At 34.5% G+C, this 20903-nt stretch overlaps 1 protein-coding gene across 3 annotated transcripts in view; it reads right to left on the reverse strand.

The window, feature by feature from the left end:
- Nucleotides 1-20903, reverse strand: part of DCP2 (decapping mRNA 2) — an 87189-nt gene that overhangs the window by 38616 nt on the left and 27670 nt on the right. For all 3 annotated transcript variants that reach the window (XM_074202761.1, XM_074202763.1, XM_074202762.1), the window contains exons 5-7: nucleotides 5038-5190; nucleotides 4746-4858; nucleotides 4555-4662 (exon numbers count right to left, since the gene is read on the reverse strand). In XM_074202761.1, the coding sequence (XP_074058862.1) occupies nucleotides 4555-4662; nucleotides 4746-4858; nucleotides 5038-5190 (374 nt within the window). The remainder of the gene's footprint in view (nucleotides 1-4554; nucleotides 4663-4745; nucleotides 4859-5037; nucleotides 5191-20903) is intronic.

Here is a 20903-nt window from a genome sequence, read left to right on the forward strand (position 1 = left end):
TCAAACTCTGCCAAAAAAAAACCAAAATTAGAAGAAAATGTGAAATATCTGATTGGAAAAACAACTGACCTCGAAAACAGATGCAGAAAAGATAATTTAAAAATTCTCGGGCTACCTGAAAGTCATGACTAGGAAAAGAGCCTAGACTTCATTTTTCAAGAAATGAGACAGCAAAATTGCCCTGAGATCATAGAATCAGAGGGTAAAATAGAAATTGAGGGAATCCACTAATCAACTCCTCAAAGAGATTCTAACAGAAAAACTTCCAGGAATATTATAGCGAAATTCCAAAACTCCCAAATCAAAGAAAAAATACTAAAAGCTGACAGAAACAAACAATTCAACTACTGTGGCTCTATAGTCAGGATAACACTGGATCTGGCAGCATTTACATTAAGGGCTCATAAAGGGCTTAGAATATGATATTCCCGAAGGCAAAAGATCTTGGTTTACAACCAAAGAGTCAACTACCCAGCAAAACTGAACATCCTCTTTCAGGGTTAAACATGGACTTTCAATGAAACAGGGGACTATCAAACTTTCCTACTGAAACAACCAAAACTAAATAGTACAGGACTCAAGGGAACTATAGAGGTGGTAGATGAGAAGGACTAACTATGAGGAACTTAATGATTTTGAACTGTTTGTATTCCTGCATGGGAAGAAGATACTGATGACTCATATGAATTTCTTCATTTACAAGAGCAGTTAGAAGGAGAGCACACACACACACACACACACACACATGCACTGCACAGGAAGGAGCTGAATATAATATAATGGTATAACATAGTAAAAAGATGGAGTCAATGGGTGACAAAGGAAAGTACTGGAAGGAAGAGAAAGGAGAGGAAGAAGGGGCTAAGATATTTCACATAAGAGTCAAGAAAAAGCTTCTTTCAATGGAGTGGAATGGGAGAAGGTGAAGGGCAGTGAGTGAGTCTTCATTCTCATCAGAAATGGCTCAGAAAGGAAATAACACACACACTTAATAGGGTTTAGAAATCTATCTTACCCTAAAGAAAAGTGAGAGGAAAGGGATGGGATAAGGGGGAATGGGGGAATAGGTGATAGAAGGGAAGATCATGGGAGAGGGTACTCAGATACAATACACTTTTGAATAGGGACAGGGTGGAAGGGGAGAGAGAGAGAGAGAGAGAGAGAGAATAAAAGAGAATGGGAAGGAATAGAGTAGAGGGAAATACAGTTAGTAATAGCAATTGTGGGAAAAATATTGAAGCAACTTCTTTGGTGAACTCATGATAAAGGCAATTCATCCCAGGGACAGCCAATGGAATCTGAACACAGATTGAAGTACTTTTTTTTCTCTTTCTCACTATTCTTGAGGTTTCTCAACTTTTTTTGGGGGGGGGGGAGGGGGGTTTATGTTTACTCTCACAACAAGATTATTGTAATAATATGAAATAAATAAACCAAAAAATATTATTTCAAAAGAATGAGTCAAAAAAATCATAGGAAAGAATCAATTTCATTAAACACAATGACAATAAACAACATATGAAAATTTATGGGAAGTAATCAAAGCAGTACTCTTTAAAAGAAAATTTATCTCTCTAAACAAATAAATAAAATAGGAAAAAATGTTGATTAATAAATTAGGCATGCAATTAAAAAAATTAGATAAAGAAAAATATTTTAAAACTACCTAATTAAACAGATATACTGAAAAATCAAAGGAAAGAATAAAATTCTAAGTAAAAAGGCTTTTGAACTAATAAAGCTAAAAGTTGGTTTGATGACAAAACAAACAAACAATGAAACAGATAAAGTATTAATTGGATAATTTCATTATAAAAAAAGGAAATGAACTGCCATGGTCAAAAATGAAAAGGGTGAATTCAGTACTAGGGAAGAAGAAATTCAGGCAATTGTTAGGATCTTTTTTGGCCAATTTTATGCCAGTAAGTACTTCAATCTAAGTGAAATGAATATTTATAAAAAAATAAATTTCTCTGATTAACAGAATCAGAAATATAATATTTAAATAACCCTATCTTAGCAAAGGAAATTAAGCTAGCCAAACATTAGCTCCCTAAGAAATATCTCCAGGACCAGATGGATTCGTAATTGAATTATACCAAATATTTAAAAGAACAATTAATTCCAACATCAAATAAACCATTTTGAAAAATAAGATGCAAAGGAGTCCTACCAAATTCCTTTTATAGCACAAATATAATATTGATACATAAACCAGGAAGAGTGAAAGCTGAGGAAGAAAACTATAGACCGATTTCCCTAATGAATATCAATGCAAGAATCTTTTAAAAATACTATCAAAGGGCTAAGTGGAACAGTGGATAAAGCACCAACCCTGGAGTTAGGAGCACCTGAGTTCAAATCCGGCCTTAGACACTTAAAAATTGCCTAGCTGTGTGATCTTGGGCAAGTCACTTAACTTCATTGCCTTAAATAAAATTGAAAAAAAAATTTTAAAATACTATCATCACATCAAGGATCATACACTATGACCAGATGAGATTTATACCAGGAATGCAGGGTTGGTTGAATATTCGGTAACTATAAACATAATTAACCATATCAATAACAAAAACAACAAAAATCTTATGGCTATCTCAATAGATGCACAAAAATCTTGACAAAATGCAACACTCATTCCTATAGAAAAAACAAAGCCAAAAAGTATAGGGAAAAATGGCAACTTCCCCTTCTAAAGTGTTAAGTATTATCACATATAAGTGATAATAGAGCAAACATTATAAGTAACGAGGAAAAACTATTCAATAAGCCTTCTCAGTAAAATCAGGGGTGATCCAAGGATGTCCATTATCAATACTATTATTCAATATTTACTACTACAATATTGTACTAAAAATACAAGCTATGACAATAAAAAAAGAAAAATGAAGGAAGTTGAATGGCAATGAGGAAACACTCTAAGCAGATAGTATGGTAGTATACTTAAGGAACTCTAGCTAATCAACTTTTAAAAAACTAGCTGAAATAATTCACAAAATTGCAGACTTTAAAATAACTTATATAAATCAGCAATATTTATATGACACCAATAACCTAGCAGGAAAAAATTAAATGAGAAATTACAATATAAAACAAGACAAACCCAGGAACTAATGAACACAATCACCTTTCACAGAAAGACAGGTCTAAACAATTGGGAAATAGTAATTGCTCATGGGTAGGCAGAGACACTATAACTAAAATGCCAAATCTCCCTATATTAATTGACCTATTCAGTGCCATACAAATCAAACTACTAACTAGAAAAAAATTATAAAATTCATCTGCTCAACAAAAGATAAGAATATAAGAGAATCAATTAAAAATGTGAAGAAAGGTGACCTCAAAGTTTCGAATTTCAAACAAAGCAGCAAAAATATTAATTTTAAAAAGATTCTACTAAAATAAAATCATATAGATGTCTTATGAAGTTCATTATGAGATTTTACCTGAATTTTTTTAGCATCCCATCACACTTTCCTTTCTTGATTCACCATGCACTTAATGAAGTCAGTTCTGAGTTCACTCAATTCTTATTCTTCTAAAATATATTTTAATGATAGATTCCCCACCTAACTGCCAAAAAAACCCTCAATTCTACTGTCTGAGATTAACTCAAATTTCCATAACCAACACATTTCTGGATTTAAAAATCAAATAGAAGTATCTTTAAAGCTTCTACTTAAGGTGAAAGATGTCTTCTGGGACATCTCAAAATTCTTTCAGTTTCTTCCTCTGTAAAAATCAGTACAATTTATACAAAATCATTTTACAAAAAAAAAAATACTTTCAATGAATTTATCAACATTAAGCAAAAGAAAAGACAGACTATGATCAGCAGTAATTAACCTAGAAGAAATATAGACTGTGATAAAAAAATATACCAGGTGCTGTGGACAAAAAATATTCTCAAAGGATTCCAAATGAAGAGTTTAGTTTTTAAACAAGAGATCTATACTAATTAGAATAGGAAAGGAGGCTAAAATTTTGCTTTGAAGAATAATAAAATCCTAAGTTAAATCAAATCTTGTTAGCTAAAATGGACTTAAAAAATAAAAATAGGACATTTCCAAAAGTTTTTTACTATCTGAATCAAAAAGATTTATATTCTACTCAGTACAACTTATTTCCATGTGAACAAAACCTCAAGAAATGAGATTCTTTTCAATTCTGAACGGCATTTATTTATCTTAAAGCAACCATCTCCTTAAACTTTCCACAGTCAAAATCTGCCTAAAACCTATAATTTGTGTCTTCTCATTAAAGGAAGAACCTCAAGTAATAGTTTTCTATATATAAAAGGTTAATCAATGTATAAAAGGTTAATCAATGGACTCATCATCCTGAGTTCAAATCTGGACAAGTTACTTAACCCTGTTTGCCTCACAGTTCCTCATCTGTAAAAAGGGTTGAAAAATGAAATGGCAAATTACTACAGTATCTGTGCCAAGCAAATGCCAAATGGGGTCCCAAAGAGTTGGACGTGACTAAAGCAACCAAATAACAACAAGAAAATTTGAAATATCAGAAAGTAAGATAAATATGCTTCCTTACCTCATTTTCTCTATACTAGGTTTAGCTGGTGTTCCAGCAGCTAAAGAAAATCCATTATCACTGTCTGAGGAATCCCCAAACCTTCGAGAAATCCAGTCCCTTAGTGGTCTGTGAAAATAATTGTAACATTTATCTTTCAATTATTAGAATTATAGCATGTAAAGTCTGTATTTCAAGTACCAAAAACATACTTGATAAACGGAATGGCCATGAAGAACTTGTTAGGTGCCAAACCAAGTTTTGACTTTGGGGTCATGTCATTTCTGTGGCAGGGTAATTTCTCAATTGAGAACCAATCAATATTCTGAAAAAGAGTAAAAAAAAAATTTCTTTTATTAATGGACTAGAGTTGATCCTGAAGAAGTAGCAATACCAAGCAAGAGTTTGCTAATCTTTATCTAAAAGTAAGTGAGTACTATTTGTACTTTTTTTTTAACTAGTCTGGGCACTGGCATTGTATAGAAACATAAAAATGTTATATACCCGGATCTCTCTTCTGGTTTTTGGGTTGAATTTTGTATCCTTTGGTATTCCTGGGATGATATACAAACGAGCTAGTTGGTCATTGATTCTCAGTTCAATGTAATCATCCTTGCAAATGTAATCTCTTATATCAAAACCAGTTTCTTCAAAGACCTAAAAGTTAAAAAATTTAGAAATATAATTTTAATTCAACTACTAAGGCATTTAAAAAAAAATTTATCATTTCATAAACAAAATAATTTTTACAAAATATTCAGCTAATGATTTAAATTCTTTTTCACTTTATTCTCAAATTTATAATTGGAGGGGTAGGTTAGATGGATCAGTGGATAGAGCACTGGTCCTAGAATCAGGCAGACCTGAGCTCAAATCCAGACTCAGACACTTACCACATACTACCTGTGTGAGCCTGGGTAAGTCACTTAACCCCAAGATTGCCTTGCCAAAAAAAAAAAAATTTACTCAGAGCTGTAGATTTATGGATATTGAATAAGGATATGTTTAAAGAATACTTTCTAGTACTGCTACTCTAAAACTCCATAATGAATTCACCACCAGGACCTTTCCTCAAAATTACTATTGCTTCTCCCTTACATAGACTGCTATAAAAGCTACTATTATGGCTGTGCAGTCACTCTAGTTGCAGAAAGGTAGCTCAGTGGACAGAATTAAAATAAGACCTCAGACATTTACTAAGTCCTGGCTCAATAGGTCAGTGGAACAGCAGGCCAGCTATGAGGCCTCCAATCCCAGCGCAGCAGGCAAAACAAGTGTCACTAGGCTGGGTCAATCCAGGACAGTGTGGGGAAGTCACCAAGCATCTCAAGACTCAGAGCAAAAAGTCAGTAACCAGGACCCTGAACCCAGCAAAAAAGTTTGGGACACTGCCCTCTGTACCCCAGAAACAGAGCTCAACTTAAAAATAAAAAAAGCAAAAAAACCAGGAAAAAACCTTAACCATAGAAAGCTACTAAGGAGAGAGAGGAGAGATCAAAACACAAAGTCAGAAGAGGACAATAATGTCAAAATGTCTACATGCCAAACAACAAAAGGGAATATGAATTAGTCTCAAGACCCCAAAAGGGCTTTTTGGAAGACCTCAGAAAGATTTTAAAAATCAAATACCTCATTGGAAAAAAAAACCTAATAAACAGAGAGATAAATTAAGCATTACTGGACTACCTCAAAGTCATAAACAAAATAAGAGCCTGGACAACATCTTTCAAAAAATCATCAAGGAAAACTGCCTTGAGGGTAAAACCAGAGGGTAAAACAGTAAATAATTGACCAATCACCTCCTACAAGAGATCACAAAATGAAAACTCCAAGGAATATAGCAGTCAAATTCCAGAACCATCAGGTCAAGGAGAAAATATGGCAAACAAATACAATGCATTCTGTTTTCTGTCAATGTCCTCCTGTATCAAAATCTGATACTAAGATGAAGCATTATCTGTAGGACTAATCACTGAAGCTTCTAAATTCTGAGGACTTACTAAAAGATTCTTTGTCCTTCCCATTCTCTAAGGTCTTATGAATAAATCTGTACAATTTCTTATTTATTTCACTTCTGTTTCACGTACAGTATTTATCTTGGAAATTACATTTTATATGCTTCTTGAATTTAAAAATTTAAAAATTATGGGTGGGTCAGGAGTACCTGAGTCCAAATCCAGCCTTAGACACTTAATAATTAGCTGTGTGACCTTGAGCAAGCCACTTAACCCCACTGGCCTTGCAAAAAAAAAAATTTAAAAATTAAATATTTCAGCAAAGATTGAATAGTGAACATTAATAAAGCAACCTAAAAATTGTATTAGAACTTAATTTCAATGAATAAAAATATCGTAATTTTTTCTATTCTTTTTCAAGTGTATTACTAACACAACCAAGACATTACACTTTCATATAGAAAGCCTGATTCTTAGGGTCATAATGTCTCCTTTTTTCCCCATAACATTCCCCAGATTTAGTCTATATATTTGTGATACTTTAAAAAAGTTGATAATTATTTGACAACGAAATAAAATAAAGCTGTTACTCAAAAACAATCATTTCTGAAATATAACTTAAAGTAACATCCCTACTTCTGAGGTTCATAAATCAGAATTATAAATACTTAAATTTTCCTTTAGAAATACAATCCGAGGGGGCAGAGCCAAGATGGCGACAAGAAGGGATCATGTCTTAGGAGCTCTCTGATAAAACTCATAAGCTAAGGACTCTAACTAAACTTTCGAGAGACAGAACCCACAAAGGGACCCAGTGAGGCAGTTCTCCTACTCAAGGTAACCTGGAAAAGAGCAGGAAAGGCTCAGCTCCCTGGGTCGGGAGGGGTGGCCCGCCAGAGCTAAAGAACTTCAGCCTCCCAGAGGCAGCCTCAGGGCGCTGGGAGCCACAACTCACAGCAGCGGGGGAGTCTCCTGAGCTGCACCCCGGGGAGCAGCGGGCACAAAGTGGGGGAACAGCGGGGGACCTCTGCCAGAGAGAGCACATGGAGCCCAGCCCTCGGGGCACATAGCAAGCAGCATGGTCTTTCCCCAGCCCTTATCCAGGAAACAGAAGCAAGCCAGGCAGACCAGTAAGCAGGAGCCCCCAGGGCATGAGCCCATAGAGCTGAGGGAGGGGAGTGAAGAGAGACTGCAGAGCTCTGTCCTCTGCCCCTGGAACAGGACTCTGGGGCTCTGACCACATTCAGATCCTGATCACAGTCTAGGCCCCACCATAGAACAGCAGGGCCCCCCAACCTCAGCCCCATGACAGAGGGATGTGCTTATGGTCATTCACAGACCAGGAGGGAGGACAGAGCCTCACACACTGAGACCCTTGTGGGAGTGTCCCGAAAGCTCAGGAAGCACCCCAAAACCAGACCCAGGCTGGGAAAATGAGCAAGCAAAGAAACAAAAGGAAGACTATTGAGAAATATTTTGCAAATGAGCCCAAGAAGGATCAAAATACTCAGTCTGAAGATGAGGAAGCACAAGTTCCTGCATCTAAAGACTCCAAGAAAAACAGAAATTGGGCTCAGGCTATGACAGAGCTCAAAAAAGACTTTGAAAATCAAATGAGGGAGTTAGAAGAAAAACTGGGAAAAGAAAGGAGAGAGATGCAGGAAAAACATGAAAATGAAGTCAGCAGCTTAGTCAAGGAAATCCAAAAAAATGCTGAAGAAAAAAGCATGCTAAAAAACAGCTTAGGTCAAATGGATAAAACAGTTCAAAAAGTTATTGAGGAGAAGAATGCTTTAAAAAGGAAAATTGGCCAGATGGAAAAAGAGATAAGAAAACTCTCTGAGGAGAACAAATCCTTCTCAGGGAGATTGATGAATTTACCAGAAATCAGGAATCAATACTTCAAAACAAAAAAAAAATGAAAAATTAGAAGAAAATGTGAAATATCTCATTGAAAAAAAACAACTGATAAGGAAAACATAGGAAAGATAATTTAAAAATTATTGGAATACCTGAAAGTCATGATCAGGAGAAGAGCCTTGACATCATTTTCAAAGAATTACTACAGGAAAATTGCCCTGATATTCTAGAAGCAGAGGGCAAAATAGAAATGGAGAGAATCCACCGATCCCCCCAAGAAAGAGATCCCAAAAAACCAACCCCTAGGAATATTATAGCCAAGTTCCAGAACTCCCAAGTCAAAGAGAAAATATTGCAAGCAGCCAGAAGGACACAGTTCAAATATCGTGGAGCTGCAGTCAGGATCACACAGGACTTAGCAGCAGCTACATTGGAAGCTCGTAGGGCTTGGAATACAATATACTGGAAGGCAAAAGAGCTTAGAATAGAGCCAAGAATGAACTACCCAGCAAAGCTGAATGTCCTCTTCCAGCGAAAAAGATGGACTTTCAATGAACCAGGGGAATTTCAAATGTTCCTTTTGGAATGGCCAGAGCTGAACAGAAGGTTTGATCTTCAGATACAGGACTCAGGTGAAGCATGGAGATTGGAGGAGAGGGGGAAAATATGAGGGACTTAACGAGGATGAACTGCATGTATAGAAAAATGGTACTGATAATATTCATATGAACCATTTCAGGTAATAGAGCAGGTAAAGGGAGCTTTTACAGTTGAAGCACAGGAGAAAGCTGAATTCAAAGATAAAATATGGTGTAAAAATGGAGTTAATAGGAAAAAAAGGGAAATGGAATGGGAGAAAGAAAAAGGAGAGGGGGAATGGTCCAAGATATTTCACATAATAAGATTTTTTTTATTACAATGAGCTGTTGCAATGATATGGAAGGGGGGAGGTGGCAAGAGGGAATGAGGGAACCTTTGCTCTCATCAGAGATGGCTAGGAGAGGAAACAGCAAATATACTCAATGGGGTATAGACATCTGGAGTAAGAAGGAGGGGGGAGCAGGGGGAAGGGGTGGGGATGTGAATAAAGGAGGAGAGGATGGACCATGGGGGGGGGGGGAGTGGTCAGATATCACATTTTCTTTTTTACTTCTTGCAAGGGGCTGGGATTGGAAGGCCTGCCCAGAACCACAGGGCCAGGTGGATGCTGGGCCTAAGGGGTGGTATGCGGGCTCAGGGCTTCTTGGCCCCAGGACCAGGGATCTGCTGCGCCACTCAGCGACCCTACAGTAGAGTCAGAGTGAAAGGAGAGAGAAAATATAGTACATGGTAGTGGAGAAATAAGAAAGGAGGGAGTTGCGATCAGCAATGGCAACGTTGGAAAAATATGGAAGTAATTTTTGCGATGGATTTACCATAAAGAATGCGATCCACCCGTGACAGAGTTGTTGGTGTTGGAACAAAGACTGAAGCACATTTTTGTTATTATTATTTGGGCAAGGGTGCAGGAGTCAGGAGTACCTGGGTTCAAATATGACCTCAGACACTTAATAATTAAGAAATGACACAGCTAAATAAGCAATAATCAAACAACTTATACAATATCAAAAATAACATATACAATGTGCAATAAAAGAAGCCATAAAAATTATTTTAGACATAGCCAATAAAAACTAGTGTCTATTCTTAAATAACAAAGATGAAGCAGGAAGATCAATAACTATAGAAGTACCAAAGTTTTATAACCATAAATCCTATCTTCTCAACCACCTTGGGGTTCCCAGTCATCCTAGAATTCCTTTGTCCTTTGGGCTAGAATGCTATAGTAGATAGTGTTAGACAATTAATAATAACTGAATAATCTTTGAATAATTGAAATGCTACTGTAGTAATTGTAGTACGAAAACTACAGTATAATTAATATGAGCAATCAAATAAAATTGATCAATCAAAAACCCAAATTAAGTTAGAAAAATACATGTCCTAAAAGAAGGGCAAAGGAAAAAAATCAAAGGATAACAGGATAACAAGGAGTTAATGCTTGAAGGAACTTTTAGGTTATTGAGTCCAGGTCATAACTTATCCAAAGTCACACAACTAGTAAGTGTGAGGCAGGATGTAACCACTAATCTTCCTGACTCTAAGTCCATCCTCTAGAAAAGCTACCTCTCACAGGAATGAAAGTATAGTGGAATCAAATTATTTCAGTAGGGAAATAAGTTACAAATAAATTACAAAATAAGTTACAAATAATCAACTAAAAATTACTAAGAAATCCTATTTACATATGCTTAGAAAATTAGCGAACATCTCTGGGTCTCAATTTTCATATCTATAAAGGAGTGAATGGGACTAGAAGATCTCTGAGATCTCTTCCAGCTCCAAATCTAATGTTCCTATGAATTGAGCTGTGTAGTAGACTGAAGAGCACTTAGCTCAGAATCAGAGAATCTGGATTTAAATGCCACTTTTCACATGGGAGTTCATAAATCTCACTGAACCTCAGTTTCCTAAACTACAAAATGAACTATGCTGTGCTGCACACCCCCATACCAGACCTTTAGGAAATAGTTCAGGTGCCTGCCTGAAGTCTCTCCTCTGTACAATCTATCCTCCATTCTGTCATCACAGTGACTTTTCTTTATGTCTGACCATGTCACTCCACTACTCAAAAAAATTCCCGAGGCTCCTAATTGCCTCCATGATCAAATACAAAATCTTCTGATTGGCATTTAAAGTTATTCATAACCTAGTCCCCTCCTATCTCATACTGTTAAATCCAGTGACAGTTTTGGCTCTTCCTGGTTTAGATTTCAGCAACATATAGTAATTTGATAGGAAATCTTCTTTGCCTATTCTCCCCAAAAGTTTATATTATATTAGAATTAATAGTCCTTTAACAGTTTGGCAGAATTTACTTGTAAATTCATCTCGCCTTGGGGATTTTTTCTTAGGGAGTTCATTCATGGATTGTTCAATTTCTTCCAATTCAATTAAGTGTTTTATTTCCTCTTCTGTTGATCTATATTTTGTAAATATTCATCCATTTCACTTAAGATTGTCAGATTTATCAACATACTATTAGGCAAAGTAACTCCTAATTATTGCCTTACCTTCCTCTTCACTGGTGCTGAATTCACCCTTTTCCTTTTTCATACTGATAATTTGATTTTTTTTAAAAAAAAAAAACAGATTAATGAATGTTTATTTATTTTGTTGATTTTTTTAAGACCAGCTCTTAATTTTATCTGTTAGTTTAATGGCTTCCTTTCAATTTTATTAGTCTCTTCTTTAATTTCAATTAGTGTTTAATTGGGAATTTTTAATTTGTTCTTTTTCTAGCTTTTTTAGTTGTATGCCCAACTTTGATCTACTTTCTTTATTTTACTGATGTAAGCATTTAGAGATAGACATTGTCCCGTATTTCTTAGACTGTATACCATGATGATGTTCATCCTTTGTTATCTAAAAGGATCATGTCATATGCATGACATGACCTATACAATTATATTTATTATAGTGGTGGGGAATATTGTGGAATGACATCTTTCTCACTTGCCTTTACCAGAACCATTTCACTCCTTGGCCTGACTTAATAGGCAACAGGGTTATTGATGATGGTCTGGTACTATAGGAGTTCTTAGCCCTTGAGTACAATATTTGTCCTCTAGTGTCAGCAAGGTAACCTTGGCATACTATCAACACAGGGCAAAGTGCCAATATGGCAACTCACAACTTATGAAGCACCATGACATTTCAGCTATATCAGGCTGTGACAATGCGGCTAATCCAAATCTTTCTCTTGATGGACTAATAGTCATTAGGGTCTTTCCTCTCAGACTTTAAACAGGAGGACAGTCAAATTGCCATTCAGAGGTCCATACTGCTCTACTCTGCTTGCTCTGCTCTGTTGTGTCATCACTCTCTTTCATGAACTGTTTTTAATATTTTCTTTGATTTGTTCTTTAACCCACTCATTCTTTAGAATTTATTAAGTTTTAAATTAATTTTTATCCATCTTTCCATTGTCCTTTATTAAATGTAATTTTATTATATTATGATCTGGAAAGGATGCATTTAATATGCCTTTCTACATTTGATTCTAAGTTTTTTATGTCTTAATACATGGTCAATTGTTGTATACAATTGTGTAGATGCCAGGTACTGCTGAAAGGTATATTCCTTTCTATCCCCATTCAATTTTCTCCTGAGGGATATCATAACTTTTCTAAAGTTCTATTTACTTCCTTGAATTCTTTCTTCTTTATTTTGTGGTTATATTTATCAAGGTCTGAAAGGAAAAAGTTTAGGTTCCCTACTAGTACAGTTTTACTGTCTATTTCTTTCTGTAGGTCATTTAACCTCTCCTTTAGAAATTTGGATGATATACTATTTAGTGCATATGCTTAGGTCTAATATTACTTTGAAGTCTATGGAATTTTTTAGCAAGATGAAGTTATCCTCCTTTTCTCTTTTTGCTTAAAAAGAGATCTATTTTTGCTTTATTTGAGATCAGGGTAACTACCTGTTTTGGTTTTTTTTAAACTTCAGCTGAAGCATAAGATAAACTCCTTCAGCCTTTTTCCTTTATTCTGTGTGTCTCTGTTTCAAGTATGCTTCTTGTAAAAAAACATATTGTTAGGCATCTTTTTTAATACACTCTTCTATCCATTTCTGTTTTATGGGAGAAATTACCCTATTCACATTCATAGCTATGATTACTACATGCTCTCCATTCTATTTTTCCCCAATTATGTGTCTCCCTCTCTCCTTTCATTCTGTCCCTCCTCACCAGTTTTTGCTTCTGACCACTGCTTCCTTCGATCTGCCCCCTCCCCCTCCTATTCTCCTATAAAGTAGGATAGATTTTCATACCCCACTGAGAAATGTCCCATTACTATGAGAGAAAGGTTCAAACAATTCCCCCTTCTTTCCCTCCACCATGAGATCTTTCATACTTCTTCATATGATGTAATTTACCCCATTCTGCCTCTCCCCTTCTTCCAGTGTACTCTTTTTAATCCCTTCATTTTATTTTTATATCATCACATCAAAGTCAATTTATACCCATGTCCTCCGTCTATGGCTACTCCTTTTAACTGACCTAATAGAGATACAGTTAAGAATTACAACAATCAACTTCCTGTGTAGGAATGTAAAAAATTTAACCTTATTATATAACAGGTATAGCTTTTTATCTTAGTGTTTACTGGTTTATGCTTCCAGAGGCTTGTATTTGAAAATTGAATTTTCTGTTCCGCTCTGGTCTTTTTATCAAGAATGTGTGAAAGTTCCCTATTTCACTGAAAAGTCCTTCTCCCCACTCTGAATGATTATAGTCAATTTTGCTGTGTAGCTGATTCTTGGTTGCAATTCAAGTTGCTATGACTTTTTGAATATCATATTTCAAGCTCTAAATTTTTTGGGGGGGGGCAAGGCAATGGGGTTAAGTGACTTTTTCTAAGGTCACACAGCTAGGTAATTATTAAGTGTCTGGGGCCAGAATTGAGCTCAGGTTCTCCTAACTATAGGGCTGGTGCTCTATCCACTGCACCCCTAGCTGCCTCTCTCTGATCCTTTAATATGAAAACTGTTAAATCTTGTGTAATCTTGGCTAACTACTTGATATTTAAACTGTTTCTTTCTGACTACTTGTAGTATTTTCTCCTTGATCTGAGAGTTCTGGAATTTGGTTATAATATTCCTTAGAGTTTTAATTTTGGAATCTCAGGAGGTAGTTGGTAGAGACTTTCAATTTCTATTTTACCCTCTGTTCTAGGATACCAGAGCAGCTTTCCTTTATAATTTCTTGAAAGATGTCTATTTCTCAGGTCAACTGCTTTTTTTAATGAGGTATTTTGCATTTTCTTCTATTCTTTCATTCTTTGGATTTGTTTGATTCTTGATTTCTCAAAGATATTTCCTTCCACTTGTCCAATTCTAATTTTTAAGGAATTATTTTCTTCAGCGAGCTTTTGTACCTGCTTTTCCATTTGGCTAGTTCTGCTTTTTTTTTTTTTTTTTTAGGATTTTGCAAGGCAAATGGGGTTAAGTGGCTTGCCCAAGGTCACACAGCTAGGTGATTATTAAGTGTCTGAGGCCAGATTTGAATTCGGGTACTCCTGACTCCAGGGCCGGTGCTCTATCCATGTACCACCTAGCCGCCCCTAATTCTGCTTTTAAGGAGTCATTTTCTTTAGTGGATGTTTATGCATCTTTTCCCATTTTTGTGACTCTTTTACCAAGTTGATGACTTTTTCACTATTCTCTTGCATAACTAATTTCTTTTCTCAATTTTTTTCTTCAACCTTCATACTTGATTTTAAAAATTCTTTTTGAATTCTTCCAGGACTTTTTGGTCCTGAGACCAGTTCACTTTCTCTTGAGGCTTTACATGTAGGTGTTTTGACAATGTTGTCCTTTTCTTTGTTTTTATCTTCCCTATCACTAGAGTAGCTTTCTATGGTCAGACCTTTTTGTCTGCTTTTTGTTCATTTTCTAGCCTATTTCATGATTTTTAAAGTTGAGTTCTCCTCCTGGGCTATTGGGAACATCGTCCCAAATTTCTTGTACCAAGAGCCAGGAGCCTGGTTACTGAAACTTTGAGACTGGCATTCTCACCTGCTGTGCTGGGGTCACCTGACCTAGACACTCCTGTAGCATCCTGACACAAAGGCTCTGGCCTCTGGGGCTGGCAGCTCACCTGTTGCATGAATGACTGGGCCAACCTGCCCACTAACCTACTGAAACAGGACTGGAGACTACACAGTTGGTCTACTGTGCTGCTGGTCTGTTGAACTAGAACATGTCCCCATCTGTCTTGTCCTGACAACACCAGCACTGGTCTATGCGCCCCCTTTTCCCAAGTGACACAGACCTATTTTGCAATCTTTCTAAGTTATGAGCTGGAAAATTGCTTCCCCCTATCTATTTGTGAGTTCTATCATTCCTTAATTCATTTTGGGGCTTGATTTTAAATTGTTTTGAGGGAAATTGGGGAAAATTTCAGGCTATTTCCTGTCTTTTCTCTGTCATTCTGGCTTTGCCTCCCATCCTAACTGTTCTAGGACCAAAATATTCCATCTTTCAGCACCAGGCATTTTCTCTGGCTCAGGTCCAGGAATGAAAGAGCTTTTCCATTATCTCTGCCTAATACCTTCCCAGACTTTCTTTTTTCCTTTTAAAATTTTTTTGCAAGGTCATGAGGTTAAGTGACTTGCCCAAAGTCACACGGCAAAGTAAGTATTAAGTGTATGAGGCTGGATTTGAATTCAGGTCCTCCTGACTCCAGGGCTCTATCTACTGTGCCACCCCAGCTGTCCCTCCTGACTTTAAGTCCCAACTAAAATTCCAACCTCTATAGGATACCTTTTCCCCAATGCTTCTAATGCCTCCCTCCTTTTATTATTCCCTATTTACCGAGTGTGTGTGTTTGTGTGCATGCGTGTATGTGTGTGTTTGCTTCTTGTCTTTCTCATTGTATGTGAGAATAAATAATTCTAAAGAATTCATTGGTCAAAAAACTAATCGTAGCAATGATAGCTAATTTCATTAAAGATAATAACATTGAGATGCTATATCAAAATCTGGGACATAGATACAGTGAAAGAAAAATCAATGGAGAATGCAATTTTTTTAAAAAAAGACACATTTTTTAAAAACTCCAATCAAATGCCAAAACAGAAATTCTGAAAATCCTCAAATTGACAAGTCAAAGCAAAAAAATCATGACAATAAGTTAAAAAAAACATGTTTTTAAAGACTTAACAAAAAAATATAAACCTCTGGTTAATTCCATTTTTTAGAGTAAGGGGCAAGTCAAAAGATCAGTACTGAAAACTAAAATGAAGAATTTGCAACAAACTAAGAACAATGGACATCATTTTAGATATAGTACTTCATTTAGATCATTTTAGAACCAAGTATAGATTTAAAATCTAAATGAAACAGATTTTATTTTTACAAAAGTATGAAATACTCAGATTAACTAAAAAAGATAACTTTTTCTCAGAAAAAGACACTGAATTATCTATGAATAAATTCTCAAGGACCAGAAGATTTACAAATGCTTCCAAACTTTTAAATAACAAATACTACAAACATATTAAATAAAATGTTGGCAAAAGAGACTAAATGCATATGCATATATATATACCAAAAAAGATGAAAAACTAAAGTCAAGTTGAATTTAGAGTAAGAGAAAGGATTAATTCAATATCAAAAAAACCTATAAATAAAACACTGTTGTTCAACCATTTTAGTCATGTCTGGTTCGCTGTTAAATTAACTGAGGTTTTCAGAGCAGAGATACTGAAACAGTTTGCCCAGATCATTTAACAAAATAGTACTTAAGCAACACAGTTAAGTAATGTGCCCTGGATTACAACAGCCAGTAAGTTCCTGAGTCCAGATTTGAACTCACAAAGATGATCCTTTCTGATTTCAGGCTCCACACTATCTACTGTGTCACCTAATTGTTCCAATAAAATAGACCATTTTAATACTTAGAAAAATATAAATCACTTGATAGGCAAAGATGTCCAATATTATAGCAAGAAAAAGAAATTGAGGTAAACTGAAAACAAAATTACTTTTTTTCAAATGATATGAAGAATCCAATAGTTTCAACTCAAAAGTTCTCTGAAACAATTTTATTGACTAGTTGAAAATAAAACAAATTCTACTAAGTCATCAACATTTCTATATATTACAACCAAAATTCAGCAGAAAGAGACAGAAAAGTTCCATGCAAAATAAATACTGAATGTACAAACTACTTTGGAACTCTACCTACCAAGGCACATTACTATATGAAAATAAGTACAAAACATTCCTCTTTTTTTTTTATTTTTTTTTCAAGGCAATGGGTTTAAGTGGCTTGCCCAAGGCCATGTCGCTAGGTAATTATTAAGTGTCTGAGGTCGGATTTGAACCCAGGTACTCCTGACTCCAAGGCCGGTGCTCTATTCACTGTGCCACCTAGCCACCCAAGTACAAAACATTCTTTGCAGAAATGAAAACAGACTTAAAAATTTAAAATAATTTTTGTTCATGGGTAAGCCTAATCAATATAATAAAAACTTGCTATACTACCTGTTAATTTATTTATTCAGTGCCACAAAAGCGAAGCTACCAAAACATCATAGAACTAAGGAAAAAAAAAAAGAATTATTCAAAGAACAAAGGAAAAAAATAATAAAATTCATCTACAGTAGCATTCATAAAAGAAATAGTAAAAACAACAGGAAAGAAGGGGCAGGTGAGAATGCTAGAATAACAAATCTCAAACTACATCAAAAAAACTATTTGGTACTAAATAAAAATCAATGAAACAGATTACTTATATCACATATGGAAACAAATGAACTTAGTAGCCTAGTGTTCAATAAATTCAATTCTCTCTTGCCTCCAACACTGTAGTAAGGACTCCTCACTTAACAAAAACTTCTAGAAAAAATGATAAATCCGAAACCAGGTTTAGTATAGTACTTCAAACCACATCCCAAGATATGTCCAAGAAATAAAAGGTCATATAAACAAATTATAGAAGGAAGGAATTAATTATTTACCTTTCAGATCTATGGGCCCATAATAAAAGGGAGGATCACAGAAGATTAAAATGGACAATTTTGATAATATAAAATTTTTAAGATCTTGCTTAAAGAAAATTGAAAAACAGAAGGGAAAAAAACTGGCGGAAAAATCTTTGCCATAAATTTATCTGATAAAGATCTGACATCAAAGTTAAAAAGGAACTTATTCAAATTTATAAGAATAAGAGTTATTCCCCAATAAATGGTTAATGGATACAGTTTTCAAAGGAAAACAGGCTATCAATAAATTTATGAAAAAGTTAGATGGAAAAAATGTTTCAAATCATTATTCATCAATCAATTACCAACCAAGACTCTAGAATTTCAATAATTAGACTAATTCCTGCCAGAGAAATGAAGTCAAGAAACAGATGGGACATAATTTTAGTCACGGTCAATGTTTTGTGTAACAAAGCAAACTGAAACTACATATTTATTATAAATTTTCTTTTATTTTTCCACTCTGGGGGGTAGGAAGATGGTTGAACACGTATATGCACACACATATATACACACACACACATACAGAGATACATGTAATTTTAGGATGTACACTGAATCAGAAAAGATTTCTTGTGAGATCCTGCCCTTGAATAGAGCCTTCATGCTTTCATATTTACCAATACTTCATGAATAGAAATGACACTAAAGAAAACAAAGGATTTAAACAATACTATGCCAATAAATGGGTAGCTACTAGTTTTGTGAGTCTACATCCTATAAGAAAGCAGTAGTTACTCCAATGCAAAAGTATTTTTCAGATAGTCATTTACTATAGCTACAGAACATTAATAATGAAGTCATTCCCTTTTCTCTGTCACCTTGATCTGGTACCCCAACAGATACTACTTACTACTTTCAGAAAAATTCCATTGATTCTTAAGTCTTCCAGTGTTTTTAAAAAGAATTGGTATTGAATTGTCAAAAGTTTTTCTGTAGTTATTAATATAATGATATGTTATGGGATTATTTATTTTGTTTTTAATCTGGTCTAACTGTTAATAATTTTCTTAATATTAATCCCATCTAGTACATAATCTTTTTGATATGTAAGTGTAATCTCCTTGCTAGTATTTTATTTGAAATTTTTCATCAATATTCATTATAGAAATTGACCTATAATTTTCTTTGTTTCTGTTCTTTGTGATTTAAGTTTCAAAATCAAATTCATATCATAGAAGGACACTGGTGGGTCGACTATTTTTTCAAACATTTTACATAATATTGGAATTAATTGTTCCTTAAAGGTTTGATAGAATTACCTTGAAAATACATATGATGCTGTTTTTTTTCTCCTTATAAGAGTTCATTGATGGCAGGTTCAGTTTCTAAGACAGGATTATTTAAGTATTTTATTTCCTTTTTTTGTTATTCCACCATTTCACTTAGATCATGAATTTTATTGACATACAGATAAGCAAAATTGTGTCTAATAACTGCTTTCATTTCATCTTAATTGGTTGTACCCTTTTCATTTTTGTCACTGATAATTTTCTTCTTTTTTAAGTAACCAAGGGTTTTGGAGAGGAAATGGAAAACCATTCAAGTATTTTTATAAAGAAAGTCGAAAAAGGGATCATGAAGAGTTGGACATGACGGAACAACTGAAAAATAAATGGCTTACTTTATTACTTTTTTTTAATAAAATCACTTTCTGGTAATAAAGTTTAATGGGGTTTTTTTTGCGTTTCAATTTTATTCAATTCTTTGATTCTGATTTTTAAAACATCTTTTGTGGTGCTTAATTTAGGATGTTTACTTTGTTCTTTTACTATTTTTTTCTTTAGTTGCATATCCAATTAATTGATCTGCTTTTGCTTTTGTTGATGTAAGTGTTTAGATATATACATTTCCCCAAGTAATGCTTTGACTACATTCAACAAATTTTGGTATTTGTCTCATTGTTAACATTATCTTTAATGAAAATAGATGATTTTTTAACAAGTTATTATTTGTTCCATTCACTGTGTGAGAATATTTATTTTCCTATTAATTTTGAATTCAAACTTTCAAGACAACTTATTGAATACAATTTTAATATCACACATCTGTGAGATTTTTAAGCCCCAATACATGGTCAGTTTTTGTGAGGGTACCAAATCCAGTGAGAAAAAGGGAAGCAGTGATCAAAAGCTAAAAAGGGGAAGGTAAAAATTCCCATTCAATTTTCTTCAGAGGTCTATTACATCTAAATTTTCTAAAATTCTGTCCATCTCTTTAACTTCTTTGTTATTTTAACACTTAGATTTGTCTAAGTGTGAGAGAAGAAAATTGAAATCTCCCATTAGCATAGTTTTATGGTCGATTTTCTCATGAAATTCATTTATCTTTCCTTCAAGAATCTGGATTCTATGCCTTTGAGAGCATATATCTTTAGTATAGGAAATGGATAAAGAATATGTACAGGCAGTTTTCATAAATAATCAGTTATCTAAAGTCATATAAAAACACTACTAATTAGATAAATGCAAATTAAAAGAACTCTGAGCTACCACCCCACACCTATCAGATTGGCTCTAATGACAGAAAAGGAAAATGACAAAAGTTGGAGGGGAAGTAGAAAAATTGTGACATTAATGCACTGCAGATGAAGGTGCATACAGATTCATCCATTTGCTAGAGTTATTGGCACTATGCCAAAGTGCTATAAGATCATATATACACTTTGACCAAGAAACACCACTACTGGGTCTGTATCTCAGAGATTAAAAAAAAAAAACCCGAAAGGCCTTAGGTGCACAAAAAATATTTATTTAGTGATGGCAAAAGAGATGTCCATCAGCTGGGGAATGATATAATTATGATAGATAAATAATAATATACATTATATAATTAATAATATAATTGTGACATTGTGCTATAAGAAACATAAAGCAGGATGCTCTCAGAAAATCATGGAAACACATATATAAAATGGTATTATGTGAAATGAGCAAAACCAGTAGGACATTCTATACACTAA

The sequence above is a fragment of the Macrotis lagotis genome, chromosome X (genome assembly GCF_037893015.1).
Source record: "Macrotis lagotis isolate mMagLag1 chromosome X, bilby.v1.9.chrom.fasta, whole genome shotgun sequence".
Classification (NCBI taxonomy): Eukaryota; Metazoa; Chordata; class Mammalia; order Peramelemorphia; family Peramelidae; genus Macrotis; species Macrotis lagotis.